This window comes from Aythya fuligula, chromosome 1 (assembly GCF_009819795.1).
Source record: "Aythya fuligula isolate bAytFul2 chromosome 1, bAytFul2.pri, whole genome shotgun sequence".
Lineage (NCBI taxonomy): Eukaryota > Metazoa > Chordata > Aves > Anseriformes > Anatidae > Aythya > Aythya fuligula.
The window spans coordinates 145,883,779-145,909,278 of record NC_045559.1 but is presented as its reverse complement, the minus strand read 5'-3'; the positions used below and the strand labels follow the sequence as shown (position 1 = coordinate 145,909,278).

General features: G+C 42.3%; 1 protein-coding gene across 3 annotated transcripts in view; it reads right to left on the bottom strand.

Moving 5' to 3' along the window:
• NAXD (NAD(P)HX dehydratase) overlaps positions 1 to 20,187 on the bottom strand; it is a 49,495-nt gene extending 29,308 nt beyond the window's left edge. Inside the window, exons 1-5 of one of the 3 annotated variants that reach the window (XM_032191902.1) lie at positions 18,321 to 19,036; positions 16,905 to 17,276; positions 13,406 to 13,556; positions 12,037 to 12,082; positions 10,204 to 10,292 (exon numbers count right to left, since the gene is read on the bottom strand). In XM_032191902.1, the coding sequence (XP_032047793.1) occupies positions 10,204 to 10,292; positions 12,037 to 12,082; positions 13,406 to 13,556; positions 16,905 to 17,276; positions 18,321 to 18,882 (1,220 nt within the window). In that variant the 5' untranslated portion in view covers positions 18,883 to 19,036. Of the gene's footprint in view, positions 1 to 10,203; positions 10,293 to 12,036; positions 12,083 to 13,405; positions 13,557 to 16,904; positions 17,277 to 18,320; positions 19,037 to 19,693; positions 19,795 to 20,072 lie in introns of those variants that run through there. The other 2 variants (XM_032191917.1, XM_032191909.1) reach the window with 2 other exon arrangements.
• Between the last annotated feature and the right edge of the window lie 5,313 nt (positions 20,188 to 25,500).

The following is a 25,500-nucleotide window of genomic DNA, read 5'->3' as shown; positions in this document are numbered from 1 at the left end:
AGAATGGTGATAATGACTATTACACTGCAAAATCAGCTATGAAAAACATGCCGAAAAATATCTGATGGAATTTTATTCTTTATAAAAGGAAGCAGAATAAATACTGCCTCCTCGTAGCACCACACCACCCTCACTTCAAGGTACCGGATGCTCACAACAGCTGCAATTACGCACCTAAGGACACCTTATAAACTCTCCTGGCTCTGCTTGTCTGGAAGTGGAAGGGCTTATCACATCAGGTTATGGCTTAGTCCCACACACAGACATCAAAGCAGCAATATTTTAAAGCTGACAGAGTAAAAATGACCACCGTGTAACTTTCTTCAGGAAGATGATAAATGGGTATCATCTCCAACTTTCCTGACCACAGGATGTAGCATAGAGAAACTCTTTCAGCTCTTAACACAGCTACAGTCTACACACAATATTTAAACATCCCCAGATTGGTTTTCTGATGCAGAAGTCAACCAGCCCCTGTAAGGAGCCCACTGTAAGGCTTTAGAGCAGGGTTAACAACCAAGCTGCCTACCAGGCACAGCCCCTGGACTGTAGTAATTCCTCAGCAGTGGGCCAAAACCTTGCCCAGGATCATTTGGCAGCATGGATAATAATGCTCAGGTAACTGGGAATAAATATGCCTTGGCTCTGTTTAGTTTACTACTGCAGACAAAGCCAACATGTATTCTTGTTTCTCTGGGGATTAAAAAACAAACACAGAATATTTCAGAAGTACCAGCACAAAACACAAATCATATCATCAGCTGTTTGCTGGGTGCTGTACTCACAAAAATAACTGTTACCTCCTTTGTCCCTTCATGCCAATTGCTCTGTCTGATTCCTAACCTGATTTCAAACCACTCCATTTAATTATCGCCTCCACTGCCAAAGACATGCACATACAACTTAGATTAGCACCGTTTTTTTAAGCATCTATAAAAGTATGAGGTATGAAGATGATGTCCCCTTGATCAAAAGAGATGTAATCTTTAGTCTTAGATAGAGAGGGATCGAGTAAACAAGAATCATTATTGTCTTCAGGGGTGCAGAGCCATAAGATAAAGAATCATGGATTCTTTCCAGAACACGAATCATAAATGCAATACTCCTACTCTGAAGAGCAGAGCTAGCACTAATATTAAAGGAAGTCAGAAGATCTATTGGGAGGCCCCAAGACAACAGCATCTGAACTTCTGAAAAGAGTGAGAGAAAGAGCTGTTATCTTCCCTGATCAAGACTTTGATTAACCAAAAGTTAGTGTTTTCACAGAACTACAGACTAGCCAAGGCTGGATGGGACCTGTGGAGGATATCTGGTCCAACTTCTGCTCAAGCAAAAGGAACCCAGGCCTATCTCCAGGCGGCTTTGGAAGGCCTCCAAGGAGGAGACCCCACAGTCTCCCTGGGCAGCCCGTGCCAGGGCTCTGTTACTCACACAGCACAGAGGTGCTGCCTGGTGTCTTGATGGAATCTCTTGGGTTTCAGTTTGTGCCCATTGACTCCTGTCATATTTATTTCCCAATTTTCTCTTGTCTTTTATTTCCCAAAATAATCTAACACAATGGGAATAATTTAGGAAGCTGAATCGAAGCCGTAACACTAGTAAACATGGATAGAGAACTACAATACCATTGTGCAGATGCATGCAATAAAACATTCTGGTGACAGATCACAGTTGCAGATTTGCAGGCAATGAACAAATCTTTAAAGAGCTATCTAATTTCCAGCTAACCACTATTATGTGAAATGTTGTCAGATACCATTTTGCAGGAAATCTAGATTATGACAGCTCACTGTTGTTCAAGCAAGCAACTAACCAAAACCCTTCCAAAACCCAAAGGCTTTGTCAAAGTCTTAGCTTGTCTGGAGAGCAACTGATAAAGCTCTGGCTGCATACAGAAAAGGACTACTTACTGCAGCATAAACACGAAAATAACATCTGCAAGACAACAGAATTATTGTTTTTCAGGCAAACAGAAGAAGCTTGCATAAGCCATCTAATTCCTGTGAAGGCCAGTAGGCGAGGAAGAGTCTAAAGCTAGTGTCAAGTGTCAGAAAGATAGCCTCCTGTCAAACAATTAACTTTACACATTGTCCATTAGTCAAAGCAGAGGTAAATAAATAAGCAATCCTACAGTCTCACAGTGGGGCACACTATGAAAAAGGGCCCCACACATGTTTCTCTGATCGATCTTCCCTTGGCTGTTAGTGAGAGGCTGAGGAGACAAAGCCTCGCTCAGTTCATGAGGAGAGGACTGCAGTCTCTTGGGAAGGGAGACACAACAGCTTTATCACTTGCCTTCCTTGAACCCTCTCTGGAGACAGGGCCAAGGCATGGTGTTCAGAATCTTACATGTTTATCTTTTTGCTCTTTTTTTCTGCCTTCAGAATGTAGCTTTCATGGAAAATCCTAAAGAGATAATAGCTTCCCTTCAAATTTAAACACCACCTAGTCTCTGAAATGGTGAGGACAATTTTTGTGAATTACTGGTAACTTTAGATAACTTCTACCAAACTAAAATCAGCACATGCTGAAAAAAGCATTCTCTTGGCTTTCCACTCAAACTGTTTTTACGTACAAGAACAGCACCGGTTTCGTTACTGTGCTTATGACAGTAATTGCTAGATTCAGTACTGCCAAGTCTCATTGTTGCCTCTTATCTAAATGCACAGCCTCACAGCCTTTTATATCTTTTGGTTTTGAACTGGTAATAAGGAAAATAAAAACTTTAAGCTTTTTGCTCTTCGGGACTCTTCTGTATTTCACTATCACACAGTAAAAAATGATATAAGACAGTTCTGTAGATCTTTATCTTGGTGAAAGTTTGCTGTAATAACCTTTCCAAAAAAAACAAAGAGCCTGAAAATAGATGGTGACTATTGCCCTAAGATCACCCACAGTTTCTAAACATCTTCCAGAGCAGTTTGTAACAGATATTTGATAGTTGCCATCTGCTTGAAAGTCTACTCGAGCTGGTCACTGTCCAGAGTTGGAGAACACTTGACAGCTAGGGCCTGAAACATAACTCCCCTCTCCAGCCCCCCAAAACAAAAAGAATTTTGCTGTATGCTGTATCTTATTCAAAGGGTGGCTTTCACCCAGTGATCAAAAGCTGTCAAGGCAATAGCTTTAAATTATCACAGAAAGGTCTAAACACAGCAGCTTTCCCCGTGAATGACAGTTACTGTCATTGCTTTCTAGAAGAGGGAAAAGGAACAACGATGAAAAGCTGCAGCCTTGTCAAATTCTACACGGAAACAAGAAACTGAAGCAAAGTCAGCATGGGTATAACTGGGAGCTATGGGAATAGTAGATAACCACAAATGACAGCGCGTACAGGAGGCAGCAAGACAGCAGCTTTTCACATTTGTTTTAGGCAGGTGGAACCACCTAATCCGAGGTAATCCGAGTAATCTTCAGTTTGGGCTTGGTAAAATGCCAACCAGTGGGACCTCCTGCTAGAGAAGGTCAAGGGACACGACTGCTGTCACCCGATCAACCACACGGCTCCTCACAGGAGAAGGTATTTTTTTAAATTCTGCTCATTATCAGTGTGCACTGGGAATGATTGAGCCCAACTCCAAATGCATTAAAATGTATCGTTGCAAAAGTCTGTTATGTAAATGCAGACAAAGACATTTTAAGTGGGCAGTTTCAAAAGCCAACCTGGAGTCTTATCTTCAAAGATGAGAAAAAGCCTCTGATCTGAGGATGAAAGAGTTTTGGTTTTGTTTGTCCAAGCACTGCAGGTAATTATATTAACGTGAATCAAATGCTAGACCTGCTGACATTTAGATCCTGTCATATTATAAAGTACATCAAAAGAGCAAAAGACGGGACATAATGTGTAGCTCTAAAATTTAGGTGGTTATCTCAGAAAGCTAATTATTAACTATTGTGGTAAACCTCAGGTGAAGTCATTATTGGAAAATGGGCAAATAAGATAGGGAGAGAGATTATTCTCCAAAGGTTAGGTCAAAGGAATTACAAGCAAAACCAAACAGTGCAAAAAATGAGCATAAAATTAAAATAATCATATATTCCCAGAGTAGCTGTATTTCTCCATGTTTAAATCATCGTTCTTGTAAATTAACTCCAAGCTTCCAGAAGCCCAAACTTTTCACGTGGCATCTCTCAGCCCCTTGAACAGAACTGGAAATAACAGCTTGTTCTAGGAAACCTCATTGATCCCACAATCAACTCATGGGATCCAAGCACTTCTGCCAGGCAGAGTCAATCTCAGTGATGAGAGTGGTGTAAAGTTGGTTGGATGCAATTAGAGACCAAAAAGACGTATTTAGAGAATTAAGATTAAAACGCCTAAAACAAAGTGACAGGGAGGAAAGTGACAAAAAACGAAAAGCAAAGGCCCTAATGAGGGAGGGATTGAATAATATTAAAACCAATTATTCCTTTTCTGCTACTGAATAAGCAGGCATATGTGATAGGCTTCATTCATATATTAACAGCAGGCAAGAACAGCAAGCCAGCAGCCAGGAGAAGCAGTGGTATTCCAGGTTCAGGGCCAGAGACTGCCCTTTATGTGCAGACACCACAGTCTTCACTTGCTGTATTCCACCTTCAAGAGAGTGTGAGCGTGGATTACCTATCAAGGTACGTATTTGGAAAAAATGCCTTGGTTACCCTATCATACCTTTCACATTGTAATAATGACGACAAAACCCCAAACATATTCCACAGCTGCTACAAAGACACCAACGACCCTCATTTCAGGCACAATATCTGTCTCACCAGGCACTGGGCACGTACATTGTCAACACACTACAGGCATCGGAGCCAACCACAGCCTCCTTAATAACAAACCTAAATACATTACACAAACGGGGTCACCTCTCTTACGCAGAGCAGGGCCTCATATCCTGCAAGAAAGAGCCCCAAAGGAGAAGCAGCTATCGCTTCAATCTATTTTCTGAGATTTCTCACACAGACATGACGACAGCACTCAAGGGCAACCTCATCCGGCCTCGTAAAGACACCACAAGTACCAACACAATTATTTCACGGCCTTCATTTAGATATATCCAAACCTTCAAAGCAGTTGTAGTACATTTCGATCTCAATCACATTACCAATGTAATATTACATCACATCACCAACGTGCGTTGCAGTGATCCACCCCAAAAGTATCATGATAACCAAATGTCTTGACTCAGCTGTTTTCATATTTCAGAGTTAATGGAAGCAGTCCTGCCCTATTAATACTCCCTATAACTGACTTGGTAAGTAGAATCTGTCAAAAATCCTTCCAAACAGACTGCAATCAACCCAAACCTGTGATTTTAAGTGACAGAATGAAGCTGGGATGACAATGTAACTTTCCTCAGAAGGAAGCAGAATTAAGATGTCCTGGGAAAAACTAATGCATGTTATTTTTACTATGTTGGCTGATAAACAAAGTGACAAGTTTATATTACATTGGTATCACTCTCTAGTTTACATTCTGCTCTTAAGGTACAGATGATAGTTGAATCTGTACCTGGAAGGCTTGAGTACTTCAAGTCAGCTCTCTACACCTGAAAAGACAGAACAAGTCTCAGCCCAAACATGTTTTGGTGATTGTCAGCTGGAAAAAAAGAATGAGATCCTAACAGATTCAAATAATAAAGAAAAGCAAATACCATCATGCCTTTCTTTACTCAAACTCATAAAAATTACATACCAAAGAAATCAAATCGCAGTGTCAAATCATAGCAGCATAGCAAGTAGGAAGAATTAGCAAGGATGAATTTGACCAGGACCTAACCCGAATACAATGCACCTACACATGTATATTTCTTTTTCTGACATATCAAGATACAGCAACAGCAGAGCGACCCCCCACAGTGCAGTCAAAAATGTTTTACTACATCTTCCATTTTGAGGTGATAAAACATCTGTAAGTTTTCATCTGGGATAAGGAGCCCTGCCAACAACAGGGAGGAGAGGGGCTATAGCATGAGGTGAACACATCTCCTTTCTTTTATTCACTTGGCAGCACAAAGCAAAGAAACAGCAGCTTTTTTGAACAAACTCAGTTTATCAGGAGCTCACTATCCATGATTCGCTTTCACGTTTTTTTCCAATTATCAGATCATGGACAACATCAGGTAAAAACAAGTAAATACATCCCAGCAACCACGGCCTAAGCTAAGCTTCTTCGTTAATGGTAACCAGCCTCATGAGTTTTATCCTCAATCATTTTTATTTCAAAGTGAGAAAAAAAAATCTTTTTCAAAATCCAAAGCAAGAGTTGAACTCTGTAATTAACTGTAAGACTTTCAGTAATTCTGTCAATCTTTCCCAGTCCATATAGACCCATAGCTATGACCAGCTGGGATAAAGGTATTAGTCCTAAAGCTGTATTTTGTTTAAGGAAGGTTTTTTGTTTGTTTGTTTGATTGTTTTTTTGAGAATGGAAAAACTGCATTAGTTCTTCTGGACCACAAGGAATGTATGACCTGACACCTCAGACAGCTTCTCTGATAAAACTCTGCGGAACAAGGAATATACAACTATTGACTTCACAAATACATTTGACAAGAAGGTTATAAGTGGGTTACTCAGTAGTATCTTGTTCTTTCCAGGCCTGTGAAGAAGGAAAAACTCTGTAAGATTACAAAAAAAGTCCTCGTAAGAGGACTAAGAGGTGAACTAGCAGCATAGATTTACTCTTCCCTCCTTTTAAAATATAGCCAGCTCTGTTCGTATAGCTCATTTAACTCTGTGATCACTGACCTATCAAGACAGTATAAGCTAACCCAAGACATGTATCCAAGCAGGCTACTCAACCTGACCCAAGGCAAGGAATTAACAAAGGCAATATAAACACACTCCTGAAAACTGTCTTCTAGAAAGTTCCAAGCATTAAAGCATGAAAGTCTGTACATATCTGCAGCAAAGATCCACACAGAAAATGCCAAAAAACCTTGGCTTTTGCATTTCAATAAGTTTTATCTTGTCTGTATTTGTGTAGAAGTTATGGTAGGAGCATGCTAACAGAGAAAACGGAGAAACGTAGCACAAAACACAGGTGGTGGTGGCAGGAGCAAGGCAGCCATGACCAAGCCTCAGTATACTCCACTGTTCAAAAGACCCTGACTTCTGCAATACATATTTCTCAGTTCTCCACTGGAAAGCAAAAAGTCAGTCAGCAGAATTACTGAACTGGCTAGCTGGTTAATTTTTAATTAATGCTTTTATTAATACCGTCATTGTTGAAGGGACAATAATGCCTTTGAGAGAACCCCTGACTAAGAAGGAAAAGCTGCTATTGATAATATTGACAACTCATTGTCCCATGAAATACAGCTATAATTTTTCAGCTCAGGCAGTGAGGACACAGAGCCAGGTGTTAAAGCTTCCTCTTCCCAGATCCCAGGCTGCAACATGCAGTTCTGGCTCTCTTACCTTCAGAGAATGAAGTCACGAGATAAAAATCACACAGAAACTTGCATTATGGGTGTATCTAGCATGGGATGTTACACTACAAATGAATCTCAGAATGATCTGGGGCTGCAGCCACACAGAATTGCCCTGGTAACACTGCAATGTTGGATGCCCGTTTTCATAACCCTTCTGCAATCCTACTCAATCCTCCTCACAAAACACTCTTCATATCCTCGAAGTGACAGACGTATGCCAAGGACCTGAAACACAACCGCACAACTTGTAGCTCTCACACGCCTCCGCTAGTCATGTTGTCACACACCGGCTACTGCAGCTCGAAGGAGCCCCTGCGTTCAGAGGTGCTCTCTCCTTAGGGCGATCCCCCCTGAGGCGAAGGCAGATACCCCCGAGAGGTAGCAGCAGCCAAGTCACCGAGGAGATGATAAAATGTCAGACTCCTGGCTGTACAAAATGGCAGTTGAACCCTGGCAAGGCGCCAAGTCGCTCAAACACCGAATTGAGAAGTCCACAGGGCCATAATTATGATTAGCATAATAAGAGAGCGCTACAACAGCTACCTTGTTACTCTGAAGGGTCACGGAAAAATTATCACAAAGCAAAGTTTTAGGGAGGGACACAAAAGACAACAATGACGTAGCTGGGAGGTTTTTACCCGGAGTTTCTCCCATGCATGAAGCGTGGCCCGGGAGAAAGTACAAAGGCTGTGTAAGAGATCAGGCTCTGAATCAGGAGCAGCCAGCCATGCGAACACAACTCCAACTCCTCTTCAACTTATAAAAGATCATACGAGAAACGTGACACGGAAGACAAAAGGATTTCACCAGAAAAATAGGCGGCTTGTGTAAATTTGAATTAAATACAGGCTCAAGACAGTCAGGCAGGATTCTTTCCTTTCTAGCTAAAAAAGGCTATTTTCTCCTTTCTTCAGATGAAACAGAAGAGATAAAAATAACAGAAATTTAACTGACAAAATTTGAACATTCTGGTATTCACATTTTTTCACTCTGAATGTCATATAAGCAATATTTACAGAACCACTGATTCATGCAATTAGCCAGCTGTCTGGGTGAAATTAATCAGTTATAACAAAAGTGTTAGACATTATCATTGATTTTCAGACTTAATGCTAAATGGCTACGAAAATTTTTAGATTCATCACACTTTGTACAGGAATTTATAGAAGAGCTGAAGTTTAAACTCAAAAGTTCTTTTTGCAAACAGAAGAATAAGGGTTTTCACTGAGATCTGAATTGCACAGAAGACACTGATTGAGAATCTGCATATAAAAACGCACATATTTAGCAGACACAGTTTGGTCCCGACAAGCAGAAATGCTAATGTTTACACAGTCACTTCCACTTTTGATTATGCTGCTTCTGTTTTTCCTGTAAAACTTTTCCCTTACCACAGATAGCTCAAACTAAAAATGCTTCTTGCGAGGCAAGGTCAACCATTCCCATAGAAGGCAACTGTACGCTGTATCCCAAGTGGCACCCACCAAGACAGCCTAAGTTACAAGCTAATATACTGCCATTAAGATTTTCCATCCCATTTGTTATGATATGGTATCAGACAAAACATCAACTCAAGATCTGCCTTTTGGATTTTAGAGGCTAAAGCAGCTGGACTTGTAAAAACCCTACCCTGCTATCTTCCCCTTGATCTCAAATTCCCTGTGTAAAATCCACAAAGTCAAGGGTTTTCTAATAAAAATAAAAATCAACCCTTGGCATCTGTTTGACTGACCTCTTTCTAAGCACCTTGTTCTACAGACAGGAAAGAAAACCACCTTTAGACTGTAATATACTTCTTTCAACAGCTACAGCTTCCAATTGTAGGCATCCCCATAAGGGAGATATTCTACTTCTCACACACCAAAATATTGCTACTGTCATAAACCTTTCCTGACAGAAATATCTGGCAAATATGGTTTTAAATATGTTTTTTTTCTAGCTTTGCTATGTACACCAATGGACTTTAACACACACAAGCTAAGCTCAGGGCCATAAAGGTAAGGCACACATCCTAAATCTCATTTACAGTGTTCACTGTATACCATTGCTACACCTCATTGAAACAATCTATTCTGTTAAAATTTACCAACTGGTAGCACATTTCAGAATACAAATTCAGGGAAGTGCATGCTGATTTTCCCAATTAGGACAGCCGCTTATCAAACCTGTCATCTTCACGTTAATAAACCTTTTATTTCAAGTAAGAACATCCATTTATTCCCAGAATTGCTGCGTATCTAATGCAAGATGCTTACGAAGAAACATGCAAACAACTGCCCCTCTTGCCCAGTAATGTCAAGCAAAAGACTATAGACAAAATAATGAGAGGAAATACACACTACTGTTAAATATTTTTTGGACAGAAGAAGCAGGAGAACATACTCTATTTGTCTTTCAAATGCAGATTCTAAAATGCTGACTTGTAGTGAATCTTAGCTCTGGATTTTGCTACTGCTCACATTTAAATGCATTACAATCACAAAACACATGTCAGCAAGTAGTGGAAAGCAACATCAGATACTACTTTATAGTACTGATAGTATTCTGATAGTAATGAAAAACTTCACAACTGATTCAACTGATTGTTCTGCAACAAATATCTGTTTTTAATGAAAGGACAAAAACAGGCTTTTTTTTGTACTCTCCGTCTCACTCATACTGTAACTAAGAAAAAGAAATGACATAAACTAATGATATCAACTGTCAGACTGAAATGTTCAAACTAGTAATCTATACTTGTTCATTATATATATATATACACTCAAAAAAAAGGTAAGTCACTTACAGGACAGGATGAACAATCAGCTCTGGACTATATGATTTGATTACTGTTGCTGCATCTTTGGTACAAAACACGTGGGATAAATCTGCACCCTAAAAAAGAAAAAAAACAAAAACCAAATAGAATCATCAATTCTGTACTTAATAACAACTTAGTCATTCCAAAGCTTACTCAGTAAATAGTTCATCTACTATCAAATTCCTACTTCTTGGTGGTTGAAGCAAACTTTTTGTATTTTTTCTATTTTGGCTTATCACACCATGCAATGTTTTGGAGAAAATTTATACAATTTTTTTGCATCTACCTTCCAAAATGTTTTTTTTTTTTTTTTTTTTTTTCTCAACAAAAGGATGGCCAAAAACACAGATCTTGAACTTTTACTCGCTTGAGCATCGTTTCTCATTTCAGATTACCAAAGACTAAAACAGCACATGTACAATAGGAAAAAAAGGCAGGAGAACATAATTGAATAAGAGATAAGCTGCACTAGAGAGGAAAAGTAATACTGTAATATACTTGCAAAATATAGCTGTAACAACCTACAAGTACTATTCCAGTCCTACCATTTTTACTCAACAGGCCAAATCCACGGCAGATAAAGGCTGGCACAGTTTCAACAGCTTCCCTTCAGTTAAATAAAGCTGAGGAGTTTAGCCTCAAACTTCCACTATGAACTCAAAAAATCCAAAGTACACTTAAAAATTATGTAAGCAGTGACCAGAAAGCCTTGTCTGCTATTTGTCTTCCATGCTGCAATTTCACAAGGTTAAGGAAGTGTCTCCTCTGCTTTACTTCTACACGTTTAATATTTCAGTTTTCTATGCAATTCTTAAATTTGATCCTATGGTTCCTCCTATGCAGATGTAATGAGCTGCAACCACGCAACTTCAGCAGAAGACCTCCTGGTGTACTACTGTATTTGTACTTAGTGAACAGAAAGCTGAGTGCTTTAGCATTTTATAAGATGCCAATTTAATAAGATTATTAAATGATATCATTTCAGTTTTAGGATTTTTTTTAAATCGTTGAGGAACTGCATCTTTCGGGGGGAAAGAGGGGAGAAAAGATCGAAACATGCCTTCAGAAGGAATAAACATATGCAACGAAAAGGAAGTACTGAAAGTGCTGGTACACAAATAGAATATGTGTATGTGAAAAGTAGATATACATTATATAAGCATGACTTGTTTATATTTGTATAATCACAAATGTATTTCGGTAGTATGCTGTAAATATATTTTTAGCCAGTTAATATGTCACTAAAATCACTTCTAGGAAGAAAAAACATTGGGAAATACTTCTGCTAGAGCTTATAATGTAAATAAAATGTACTACTAAAAAAATACATTAAATTTAACCAACTATAGTCAGACTTACAGCATCCAAGAATTTTATTAGCTTAAAGCTCTAAGTTTTGAAAGAAAGTTACTTCATTCAACACACTTAGCAAGTATGGAAAGAAATTCTGAAGATTTCTGACTGCCACACTGAAAATGTAACTTTAAACACTCGTCTAAAGATATTTGAGAAACTATTTCAGCAACTTTTCAGATTTCCTATCTGAGCCTCTGATAAAACAGTTCTCCCCTAAAATCTTCATTTTTTTGACTTAGCTCTAACTTTACCTTATACAGAGGAAATACTTCCAAGAAACAGCAAGTGACACACACTTACAAAATATTTCTACAAATCCAGAACTAAGAATTTTCTTTGTTAAACAGAAGACCTTTTAGAACTCCAATTTCAAGTACGGCACAGAGCAAATGCTTTTTAAAAATGGCACTAAGCCAACATAACTGATGAAAAGTTCACTTTGGATTGGTGTAGAACACGTACCGCTTTGAGAGCTGTAATTGCAGCAAAATATGGTGCTCCCGTGTATCTAGAATGAAATACAATTTAGGTTAGGAAGCACATTCATGAGGTTAGATAATCTGGAAATCACTCTGCCATAATGAAATCTCAAATTCAAGGGCAAATTAAAAAAACAAACAAGCAAAAAAACCTTTCTCTTTTGTTTGCTGTCAAAGACAGACAAAATTCTGCTATACTGAAGCCAATCTCAAACCTTGCTTTGATTTGAAAGTAGCCAGGATTTCACCTTGGACACCTGATCTTTTCACAGAAACATTTATAAAGATCATGCCATAAAAAAGCAAACTCTTCTCAGACAATCATCTTAAAAGTTTGGAGACAGACAAACAAAACAATAGTTGAGCACTGTTTGCGAGCCAAGTCTGGGATCCTTGACCTAGATCAATCCCATCTGGTTTTAGATGCTGAACTGAAGTACCTAAACTGGGACTACAGTTGTCCTGAATTCTCTTTATGAAGACTGAAAAGAGGGATATGGGCAGAATCATCCTCCAGAGGTGTCTGCTTCTGCCAAGAGATAAGAACCTAAGTTCAGTAGACCAACAGGAAAACTAACTCCTGGCTAATCAATCTAGCTATAACATAGCACATTTTTGCTCTTTATAGAATGCTTATTAATGGCAGATCTCCAGCAGCAGATCTCTTTTACAGAAGATGCCACCTCTATTTCAAAAGGGGAAAATGGAAAACAGGAAGGTATAGCGGTTTGTGCAAAGTATTGTGCAGATTATTGAAAGTGACCAAGAAACTGAACAGAGGTTTTATTTCTTGGTCAGTACAATGTTTAACTGGTATACATTGTATTTATTTATTTATTTTTTTGAAATATTCTATTTCTAGCACTCCAAAACATCATAGGTCAGGGTATTGATAGATTCTAGGAAACACCACAGTTCATCAAAATAAAAAGCTCACAGTGACACAACATTCTATTCCTCATTTAAGAGCTCCAGTTCCCGAGATACCAAAATACAACAAAGATCAGCTGTGCCACTGTCTTAGTCTATTTACTTCCACAACCTCATCACGCAATGGGAAAAGACATTAATACTGAAAGTAAAGACTGTTAGGGTAGTCAAAAAAGACTGAGAGGGTAGACACAGACACAAACTGCACTCAAGTTTCAACACAAGTTTCAAACATATTCCCTGCCAAAGTTTTGCATCACAACCTTAGGGCAACGAGCTCTTTCATAAGCATGCACGGTCACAATGATGGACTAGTAAAGCCCTCTAGAAAATTCTCCTAAGGTGAGCTCGAATGGCTTCCAGAAGCAGCAGTGATATCCACAACCTCTTGAAAACAACGCTCAGATTTCTGTTTAACTTACTCTTGACATCCTCCAACAATGCCTATCCGTCCATCTTGACCTTTATGCCTTTTCCCTGTTAGAGGAGGGATAACGTTGCGCACCAGCTGAAAAATATTCTCCATATCCTTCAGAGTGTGTGTTCGGTGCAGTGAAAAGGTTCTCTCTATAACTGAAAAAGAAAGAAGTCTTACTGTAAAACATGTTCTTTTTTAAACTAACATGAGCATTTAAGTACTCAAACACCAATAAAGTCACTCGAAGATATACAAATGGACGTACTTGTAAAAACCAAAAGCGTTACCACCTCAAAGCCTTTAAAACACCAAGTAAATAGGGAAGGTGATCATTTTTAAAATGAATTTAGCGTCAGAGGCGGCGAACATTCTCACTGCTCACAGTCCTAGCTTAGAGCTCAAGTACAGAGAGAAACAACAGCCCAAAATAGTTACATGTACATTTTGCAACTCAACTATCGTCAATCTGAAATCACTTCCATAATTAAGCTCAACTGAAATAGGTACACTCAGTAAGGACTAAGCACATCCAGACACGGAGCAAGCACAGAACAGCTCAAACCACATTTTATATTTATACCCTACCTTATTTTCACTTCCCCTTAAAGACTTCCACACCTCAGCAGAATCGGGGCCTAACTCACTGCTCTCATTTTGGCAGGTGGCTACGAAGCATAATGCAAAGTCTTTCTGCAAAACTATAATCCATTGCACTAGATGCAGCAAGCATTACAAAAATAACACAAACAAGTTTGAGCTGTAACGCAACTACTGATCTCTGATGCAAGGTTACATTTGACACTATGTATTAAAACAGCTATACCCTCTAAACGCTGTATGCTCAAATTATTGTTTCAGAAGACTACGAAAATTTAGCAGAAAAAAAGTGCATCAGCAATTACAACTAAAGCAAATTAACGTTTACCTATCACGGGACAAAACAGAAGACCAGTACTTACATCAATGACGGTTTAACTATAAATTGCAGTAAATAAAGAATAAACTCTTGTATTTCAACAAAACTCATTTACTGTACAAGTTTGTTGAGAAGAGTGGTTTATTTAAACATTATATTTTACTTCTTCACTTTATCCACGTTTCTTTTTTTTTTTTTTTTTTTTAACAGATCTCCAAAAATATTTCAAGGAACTGCTGCATATTTATAGAAAATTACATAAAAAATAGCTCCCACAATTGTCCTGATTTCCACTTGCACAAAATTTAGTAATCCCACCCCTCAACCCCAAAAACTGGAGGAGAAAGAAGAGAAAAAGATGTGCCAGAAAATTTGGACATAATAATGAAAAAAAAAGTAATAAGCAAGAAAACTCTATCTGCACGCTATCAGCAGAAAGCATCTTTTTCTCCATCCTTCACAAAATCTAAACCTAAGCCTAATCATCAGCAATAAAATGCTTTAGTATTCAATAATAATAAACACTCCTTGCTATCTTTTGCTTCTAAAATCCTCCTATAATACAGGCATTCTGCTTCCACTGAGGTAAAAATATTTATATATATATACACACACATATATTCACGTGTTGGATTACGGCCAATGTAGCATTGCAGCAACCCCTAGTAAAACAAAACACTCATCTCCTCTGGAAATAGGGCAGATTAATTTCTTTAAATCACACCTCGTACATTAACTGGTTTTCAACCTCACATTAAACATCCATATCGTACACCTTAGGAGGACTTGAGAAACTCCTCTGTTCCTTTGCTGCTGATTTTTGTTCGTTTGTAAATATAAAGTGATTATGTAATAAACAAGAAGAAAAGGGAATCATGCTGAAAGACATTCTTTGTGGAGCCCCACTTACCTACATAAACACTAAGGCATATTTAGCTATCAACAACTGCAATCCTAACTTCTTCAAAGATGTGTTGCCTGAAGCGTGATTTTTCACATTACAAACACTTTCTTTCACCTTCACCATTTGAAAGGTTAGGAACCTGAGTTTCTCATTACTATGGTTAAATATACATAAAGCATTTTTGCACAGTGTATTACAGCTGTACAACCTGTATGGTGAAATCCAGCAGGAGAAACTAGACTGCAGTTTCGATCCCATACAAATGATAAAACTCCTTCAACTTTTGGCAAGAAAAAGAAACATTTTAGAAGCAATGGTAAAGCCTTGTAGGTACCATCACCCCAGCTGAGCACCTCAAATAACTTCCTTGGAGATTTTCTAAAGCACTTTAGGTTTCCTTTCCTTTAAAAGTAAAAGCAGTGTTTGAAACACAAAATCCATAAACACGCTGTAATTTATCAATAAGTCTTTTGACATAGAGTATTGCTACTGATCAACTAGCCGATCAAGAAGAAACACAACTGAGTCACCTAGCCTAAACCTGTACAGGCCTGAACACACAGTTCCTGATCAGTTTTACAGGGAAATGCCAGAATATTTAATATAGAACTGAAAAGGTTTTAAGGTCCTCTCAAGAATCAGAGCATGCCCTTTATGTTCTGATGTGCAGGATTATTATTCTATGCTGTGGATTTGGGTGTTGTTTTTTTCTTTTCAAACCACAATTTCTCTTTCCAGCAGTGTGAACTTCAGAATTAGAACGAGACTTGTTCCAAGACAGCAGGCTACAACCACTGAGTCCCAAGCTGACTCTGGTTTCAGCACTGACAGAATACCCGTTTTCCTCCTGCCCATGAAGTCTACCTCCACACACAAAGAGACTATGATAAAGAAAAATGACACAGAACCACAGAGCTCAGAAGTCTGTTAATGAATGCTAATATCTGATTATCAGCTTCTGGGCCACATGTAAGTTACAGAAGAAAAGGTCTGTGCATAAACACCAAGTCTAGAGTTCTTGCTTTGCCTTCTTCTCTAAAATAAATTCAGGCCCCCAAAGAGTTTATAGATGAACTGGTATAGAATAAAAATACATGCCAGTATTTCCATCTTGTACTGCGCCTACTACAGTAATATGGTGTTTAATTAAAAGATAGGATTCAGAATACATATTTAAAGAAATTTATTTTAAAGCTGGACTTTAACATTTGGCTTACTTGAGCGTAAGCAAAATTCAAGTCTTTTCCCAACCCTGGAAAAATGTATGCATATCCTTAATTTCACACACTGAGTTAGGCCTGCTAATTTCAGTAGTAGCAGAATTTCTGCTACAACATATCCATTTCCACATCCTTTTCAGCAAACGTACTACTTGTCTTTTATATATAAAACTTCTCCTAACTTTGTTTTACAGACACGTGAATGTGGAAAGAACTCCCCGATGTTTACAGGGTTTCAGAAGTGTTACTTCACTCATTAGAGTTTGTTATAACTAACGCATCTATGTTATATAATCAGTACAATGGTGCAAGTGACAATTTTGCTTTACATCAGACAGACACCTTCACCACGGTATTAAATAATTCCAACTACCTTTTATTTTGAAAAGCTGCTTACTAACAGGGCTTTCACATCGAACCTTTAAAAAAACACAGCTTTTATTTATGCTATAGAAGGAAGTACCTATCGGTGGAGAAAGTGCTGCTGTCACAGCATTATAATTAAAGTTATCCCCATATGAGCGATGGTTTGCCCTCTGAGGTGGACTCGCTGGTATAGATTGTGACCTTTGTGATACCGTAGAAGAAATTCCTGCCAACATCTGTCCCAACATCTGTAACATCTGGAGCTCTCGAGCATGCTCAGCTTCACGACGCTTGTCCTCAATTTTGAGCCTCTGCTCTTCATATCTGTAAAATTTCTCTTCTGTATCCACGCTCTGTTGCAGAAATTTTTCCATCATTTTATCCAACGTTAAATTTGCATGGCGTTTTTTTGATCTTTTGGGCTGATTGAGAGGTGGAGTAACAGTAGGAGCACTTATTTCTTTAAAGCCTAAAACAAGAGGAGAGAGAATTATCTTTCTGGAGGACTAAGAAGAAAGCACCCAAAAAATCTCCCTGCGAGATGTGGACCTAACGTGTCACTAAGTTGTTATTCTTCTCAGTGAGAACTGTAATTATTTCAGATATTTGTATTTCAGAGTACCAAAGCAAAAAACCTCAAGCTTCTACAAAGTCGCAAAGGTAGCACAAAAATCACGCAGACATCTTTTAATTGTTGTAGTACTAAACTTCAACAATGGGAGTCTTTTTGATCTCGTAAAAAGGTTTAAGTGAAGGCTATTAAACAGTAGAGGCTCATTTGTGCATTGCAGGTAATTACATTAATCTAAATTGAGTTTCAGTCTGTTGGCATTCTGGATTTGCATTTCAAAAGGACATTAGTGTAAACAACCCTTTGATGGGGTTTATGTGTAAAAAGAAGGTTGGTTAAACGTCAACCAATTGGCTGATTCCTCAGTGATGTCAACTGCTGAGGACAGGTTCACGTTTGTATTAAAAACACGGCTCTAATCTAGCTTCAAAACAAACAAATAACGCTGCCCCCCCACCTCCACGACACACACACAGAGCCGGGGGGAAAGAAGGAGAGGGGAAGGGGCAGGCTTTATCTGAAGACTTCTCCTGTCTGCCAGCAGCCTGCTGAACTTGGAGGCAGGCTTTCCGAAACAACCCAAGCCGTTAATTACGTAAAAGCTACCCCTAGCTCTCTGGCCCGTTTCTGCCACAATAAGCAGATTTTTTCCAGGCATTATCTTCATCATCATCATCGTAATGCCGCTTAGCGGGACCGCGCGTCAGCCGAAGGGAAGGGGAAAATCCTCCGGCGAGAGGCGCTCCCTGACGCCTCGCCTCACCTCTGCTGCCAGTCGGCTTCCCCCTGCTCAACCCCAGCCAAACCTCCTCTCCTCGGGGCCTCCATCCCAGCGGCGTCTCCCACCTGCTCCCCTCCCGGGCACCCTTGGGAGGCCTGGAGGAGGCGGCAGGTTCGGGAGCGAGGCAGAAGCGGCCGGAGGGGAGGCCGCCCGCTACTCACCGTCGCCCGGCGGCACCGGGATGGCGAAGGGGGGACACTCCACCTTGATGGGGTGGTCGGCGTAGGATGAGCACTCGCCGGAGTCCTCGGTGAAGTTGTCGCGGGGGGACTCCAGCTCGCCGTCCTCGTCCAGCTCCGTGTCGACCTCGCGGCTGTTGTGCGGGGTGCCCGGCGTGGGCGGCCCGCCGTGGGGACCCAGGGGCTGGGGGCCGTCGGGCAGCGGGGCGGCGGGGGGCTCGGGGGCTCCGTCGGGGCCCCCCCTGCAGCTGAGGATGCGGTCCATCTCGTCGTAGTACTTGCAGATCTTGCGGGCGTGCCCGTTCTTCTTCAGCCCGTCCCGGGCCTGGTAGTACTGCCTCTTGAGGCCCTTGATGCGGATGCGGCACTGCTCCGGGGTGCGCTCGAAGCCCAGCTCGGCCAGGCGGCACGCCACGTCCCGGTACACATGGCTGTTGCGAAAGTTGCCGTCCAGCGCCGACTGCACGTCTGCCTCCCCCCAGATCTCCAGCAGCGCCCGCGTCTCCAGGTCGGACCAGAGGAAGCCCCGCGTGTTGGTGATCATCCTCGGCCGGCCGGGGTCACCGCAATGGCCGCGCGCCGGGGAGAGGAAGGCAGGGAGAGGGAGGGACGGAGGGGAGGAGGAGGAGGAGGAGGGAGGGGGCTCAGCGCCCGCTCGCCGCTCGCCCAGGGGGCGCCTGCACCAGCCCCGGCCCGGCAAGCGGCGGGGAGCCGAGCCCCGGGACCCGCATCCCAGCCCGGGCCGCCGCCCGCACGCCAAACTTTTCCCGGCGCCGCCGCCGCGGTCACCTGCAAACAGGGAGGGAGGGTTCCAGGGGGGTGGGATAATGAGGGGAGGGGAGGAGTGGGATACAAAAATAAAAAAATAAAATAAAACCCCCCTTCCCCCGCCGCTCGCTCGCTCGCTCGCTCGCCCTCCGCCGAGAACAACGAGGGAAGAAAGGAGGCGCAGCCGCCGCCGCCCCGCTCAGCCCAGCGCCGCCGCTCCCCCGCCCCGGGCTCCTCCGGGAGCAGCAGCAGCAGCAGCAGGACGGCGGCGCTGCCCGCACTCGGAGGCCCGGCTCATGGCAGCGCCTCCCTCCTCCTCCTCCTCCTCCTCCTTCTCCTTCCTCCTCCTCCTCCCCCCCGTTCCTCCCCCTCCCTCCGCAGCGGAGCGCGGCTGCCCGCACGGGCACGGCCACCCTTGCACACGCCATCCCCTCGCACACCTTGCACACCGGGCTGCCCACGGGCACACGCACACCCCCATTTTACGCCCACTCCCATCCCATCCCATCCCAGCAGGTGCCCTCCTGCTCCGACCCGCGGCGGGGACACCGCAGCCCCGCGCTCTCCCCCGGGGGCTCCCCGCTTACCTCGCCGCAGCGCGGGGCCACCACCGCCACCACCCACCGCCGAGCGCGCAGGCAGGCGGCGCACCCAACTCATGGGCTCGGCTTCCGCCTCCGCGCTGCGCCGGGGCCGGGGCCGGGGCCGAGCCGCACCGGGCAGGGCAGGGCAGGGCCGGGCTCCGCGGCCGCCCCTGCCCGGCTCCGCTCCGCGCCTCCCCGCGGCGCCCCGCGGCCATCCTGCCCCCCGCCGGCGGCAGCCAATGGCGGCGCGGGGCCGCGCCGAGGCGGTGGCCGCGCCGGTAATGGCCGCCCGCGGCCCGCTGGCAGGCGGCTGCCTCAGGGCGGGCGGCCGGGGCGCTGCCCGGGGTTGTCTCCTCAGCGGTGGAAAACGCAGCGGAATTACCGTTTTTATTCATCGCCGCCAGCCTGGGGAAGCTCCTCGCCACCCTCATCTCCCCCGGCTTTCCGGGGAAACCTCCGATTCGGGAGCGTGATACGCGGCGGGGTTGCTATCTATATCCCAGACACGTCATCTTAGAGCAGGGTTCTTGTAAGATTTTCTTTAAAACGCGCCCAAGCCGGTGGAAATACCCACTAGTGTTCATCTCTGGTCCTACAGCACCTACATAGTCAGCGCAATACATCAAAATACAAGAAAAACCGAAATTTTTAGGCATGAGATACCTGAAACGTTAAAGCTCAAAATATTCCTAATTTCTGCCCTACGCTTCTGGGTATTCCCAGCAAGACTGTTGTTAGTAGCTCAGAAGAGCTTCTGGCCTAATTAGAAGTAAGATGTCAACGTCTCGATCAATATTTTGCTAGGATGAAGACAGACAACATTGTCTTTTACAATTTTTCTTTACACACAGGATGTGGACAAACAACCTGCTATATTTGCCTGGACCAAACCCAAACAAATGATTTGTGCCCTTCAGCTTTGGAGGCATCGTTTTAAAAAGCCATGCTGTCTGCAAATTGCAAGACAGACGAGCTGGGCTTTTAATAATCCAGATCGGACAGTAACACAGGTACCGAAGCAGAAACTTGGATGACTGACAAGTGCACTGTCAAGTTTTAATTTGTTTGCTGAAAAGTTACTCTTCTATAGGTCCCAGTATCTGATATGATTTTAAAACTAATACCAGGCCAGTGAAACTTGCCTTGTATTCAGTCAAGCACAAGTAATGCTTTTTACCCTTTGGTTATTTGACTGTACCACAAACTAAAAGATAGGTTCAATGGCAGATCATGCTTAGCTTTCACATGAATTCTAGCCCCCAAAAGAATTACCAGACTGTTGAACATCACGTTTCTTACACACATTTTGATTCCAACTAGAAGAATGAAGGCAAAGTAGATTTCCTGTAATGCCAGCACCAATTTAATGTCCAGGAAAGAGGGGGAAACGAACAATGCAGATGTCTTTTATGATCCCATCAAGTATTTCTAGCTCCACTAAAAACATGTTTTGTGCCCAAAAAAAGAAAAAAAAAAAAGAAGAGAGATAGAATTGTAATGTTGTTCTTCACTGTCTTCTCTGGTTTCCTTCGTAGCAGAGTAAGTTCTGATGTTTTAGAACCCTTACTATTTTTTTTGGGATCAGTGGTGTTTCTGGGACCCAATTCTCAAAGTGGAGAAGAAAACCTAAAGGTTGTACTATGTGCTTCCCATATGCCAAACTTGTTCATGCTGTTATACACAACCCTTAACATCAACTAATCTAGTCTCACCATACTTGAACTGTGCATTAGCAAACACGAGTGTAAAACCTTTGAACAAAACGTATTGCCACTCTTCCAACATTCTACTGCTCTGCATCTAACTCTAGTTACATTATTTTCGTATTGTACTGGCTGCTATTTCCATACATTGTACAGTGTGAATCCACAATTACTAGTGCTATCTCTGAGCCCAGCATCAGGACTGTTACTTAACTGGGGGATGAGGCAGGAAAAAAGAGCCATTTATAGAACTACAGAAGATAAAAGGTAGATGAGGTGAGAGTTCACATGCCCAACAGAGAGAAAATGCAACTGCAAGAGGCACTGATTTCTTTGGGTAAATACTGTGTGTGTGTTTTTTTTTTTTTTTACTGAGTTCCCTTTTCTGACAGGTCCGTCCATTTGTCTGCTTGTTCATCTCTCACATGAAGGAAGGGAATGACTGTGCAAACTTCCCTTTCATACTTTGGATTAAAATCCTTCTTGCTTCATTGCTGGTTTCTCTGTTGCTGGCCCCTAGCTCTTGATGTCAGCTTTCAGTTCCAGCATTTTATCCCATTTGTAGCTGCACTGTCACCGCAACATAGCTTTCTCATTAGTGGAATTATTACTGCAAAGAAAAGCTGGACATCATTGGCCTACCTGAGAATTTCCTACTCCTGCCAAAGCAGACAAGCAATTGGAAGTTTTACTTAGTAGTAGGTGGCCATGGTCACTGACAGCAGTTGCTTGCTGAGAACAGAATGTATATACAGAGATGGGGTGAAATATGGGCTGTAAGCTAGATGTAGAGACCCCCAGATCGTGATCACTCTGGACCATTGTTCTCATCTGCAGGCTCCTGCTGAATCTCCATTCACAACTGCTTTCTTTTTCAGGTCACTTTGTGCCTACTCAGTCCTTGCCATTCATTTGGATCCTGTGATCCTGCCTACCCAAGCCAATCCAAGGTGAACGTGGACAGCAGGTGGCAACAGCAGAGCTTGCAACATCCTTTGATTGCATTCTCCATTCAAATAAATGTCAACCTGTATTGCAATCACCGCTTTAGGTCAGAAAAGCATATCCATGTTAATAATTGCAACAGAAGGTTTAATTGTTTGTGTGGAGTGAGGGATTGGATGAACTCAGAAGTAGTAAGTAGCTTGGAGCTGCCCATAAAATATGACCTAAGATATTTTTTTTTGTTGGAATGGGAATGTGAAAGCATTTTTCATCATGAAAAACGTGAAAAGTCAAAAGGCTTTATTTCATCTGAATGTTTACCTAGTTAAATGAGGGGTTGGAATTGACAGTAGTAATAGAGAAGGCAGCAGTGCTGCAGGTGTTACGATAAAGAAATAAGGGGCCAATTCTGCAGGTGTTATGATCAGTTAAATTTACTGCCATGAAAGTGAGTGAAACGAGCATGTTTTACAACAAATGTTGTGGTTTTCTTAGTACAGGACAAAATGGATTTTTATACTGTTTAATTTTATTCTTTTAGTTTCGATGTCTCTCTAGGCTGCGAAGAAACTAAATGTTTTTAGTTGAATAAGGCAACCTGAAGCTATAATTATTCCTGCCACTATACTTCTGTGCGTTCTTATATTCAGGAGAGAGGACAGCAGCAAAGAATTCATGACAAGCACTTACTATAACACAACATACTTTGGTTTGCCTGCAACATTTACTGAACAGGAATACCACATGGCCTGAAGAGTGGAAAGGAAACTGTAAATGGGAACAAGTTTACTCACACTTGATTAAGTAGTTTGTAATAATTTAGTCTCTACAGTTTCTGTAATTCTTCATACTTTTATGAGTGGTACAGATATTTCTGCTTTTAGACATATTGAGTATGATAACATTTTGAATCCTGTGCATCACTAGATATTTTTTGTTTTATACAAAGTGGACAGTAAGGTCTTTTCATTTTACTAAGTGTTAATGGTGAAAAAAGCAGGTAACAAGGAAACTGTAAAGAGAGTATTTCTGTTTTTTCTTCTTCTTAGAGCAGTAAATATGAATGACCTGTGTACTGCAGTAAAAGTGAAGATGTTTTTTGGGGGCTTACCCAACTGATTCAAACAAGTTCCTGATACCTGGTGCAAACAAGCATACATACAGTTGCACGACTCTTAAGCAACATCCAAAAAGTTAAAGCAAATGGTTTATTTTGGTAGCCTTCTATCATGGGGTTACAGCATTGGTGGATAAGGGTTGAGCAACTGACATAATCTACCTGGACTTGTGCGAAGCATTTCACACTGTCCTGCACCACATCCTTGTCTCTAAATTGGACAGACATGGATTTGATGGATGGACCACTCAGTGGGTAAGGAATTGGCTGGATGGTCCACTCAAAGAGCTGTGGTTAATGGCTTGATGTCCAGGTGGAGACCAGCGATGTGGTGCTCTTCAGTGTGGGAGTGTGGCCGTGGGGATCAAGCCCCATGGCTGGTGATAACATCAGGCTCTTAATGATGAGGCCATGAGGAACTTAGAGAGTTTAGAAGGAACAAAGAAGAGTGATTCAGGAGATGCCTTGCTCTCTGGACTGCTTGTTCTCCAGCCATTAAGGCATGGAAGTTGCTGGGTGTTTGCTGTTGCCAGGATGTGGGCCTGTGCAAACCTCATGAAGTTCAACTAGGCCAAGTGCAAGGTCCTGCACTGGGGCCGGGACAATCCCAAACTCAAATACAGGCTGGGCAGGGAATGGATTGAGAGCAGCCCTGAGGAGAAGGACCTGGGGGTAGTGGGAGACTCAACAGGAGCTGTCAATGTGCACCTGCAGCCCAGAAAGCCAACCGTATCCTGGGCTGCATCAAAAGCAGCATGGCCAGCAGGCTGAGGGAGGTGATTCTCCCCCCTTGCCTTTCTTTTGTGAGACCCCACCTAGGGCCCTGTGTTCAGCTCTGGGGCCCCCAGCACAAGGAGAGCACAGGAGTGTAAGAACAAGTCCAGAGGAGGGCCATGAAGATGGTCACAACCTGGAGCACCTCTCCTATGAGGACAGGCTGAGGGAGTTGGGGTTGTTCAGCCTGGAGAAGAGAAGGCTCCAGGGAGACCTTACAGCAGCCTTCCAGTACCTAAAGGGGGCTACAGAAAAGCTGGGGAGGGACTCTTTTTCAGGGAGTGCAGTGATAGGACAAGGGGGAATGGCTTTAAACTAAAAGAGGGTAGGTTTGGGTTGGAAGAGACCTTAAAAATCACCCAGTTCCAACCCCCCTGCCATGGGCAGGGACACCTCCCACTAAGATCAGGTTGCTCAGGGCCTTGTCTGTCCAACCTGCTTTTGAACACCTCCAAGGATGGGGCATCCACAGCTTCTCTGGGCAACCTGTGCCAGTGCCTCACCACCCTCTGAGTGAAGAATTTCCTCCTAACATCTCTTCTTCAGACTGAGCCTGATAGCTTAGCTTGAATATTGTACATACAGGAAAGTAAACCCCTTGCACAAAACGCAGCTTTCTGCGCCTTTAAGAGAGACACAGATTCTCAAAATGATGGACAGATTTGTAAAGTATAAATTGGTTTTACTTTAACTGACACATTTCACTTCAGCCTGGGAAACACAGAGTATACATTGAACATAACTGCTAGGAGAAGACTACAAGCTATATTCACAAAGGGATTTGAACACTGAAAGGTTCCTCTTTCAGGTACCTTGCTTTCCATTTTTTTTCCCTGTAATATATTGCTAGTCATCTCACACATCCAGTATATCAAATTTAGTGCTGTCCCCAGGTGTTTCTGGAGACTTTGTAGTAGCTTTCCGCATAATGCCCTAAACCTTGCATTTGTTGTCAATCTCAGATTGCTGCATGCCATGGGTGATGTCTTTGCCTCCAGCTGCTTCTAGAGCTCCGCATAATCTTGTTGCTCAAAGGGAAAAGCTGCAGTTCTCTTTTCTCCCTATGAAAGCTCTTCAGGTTACATATTCCTGAGATCTCGTACATGAAAAATATACTCCAGTCCTCAGTAAGTCTTCTCTTCAGTATACAAGTATTATAATTTAACACGTGTTCCTGAATTTGATTACAGCATCCTTTACTGGAAAGGTAGCATATATGGATGTGTATTATTTCACTCTAGTTGCCACAGCTGTATAAATGCATGGCTAGC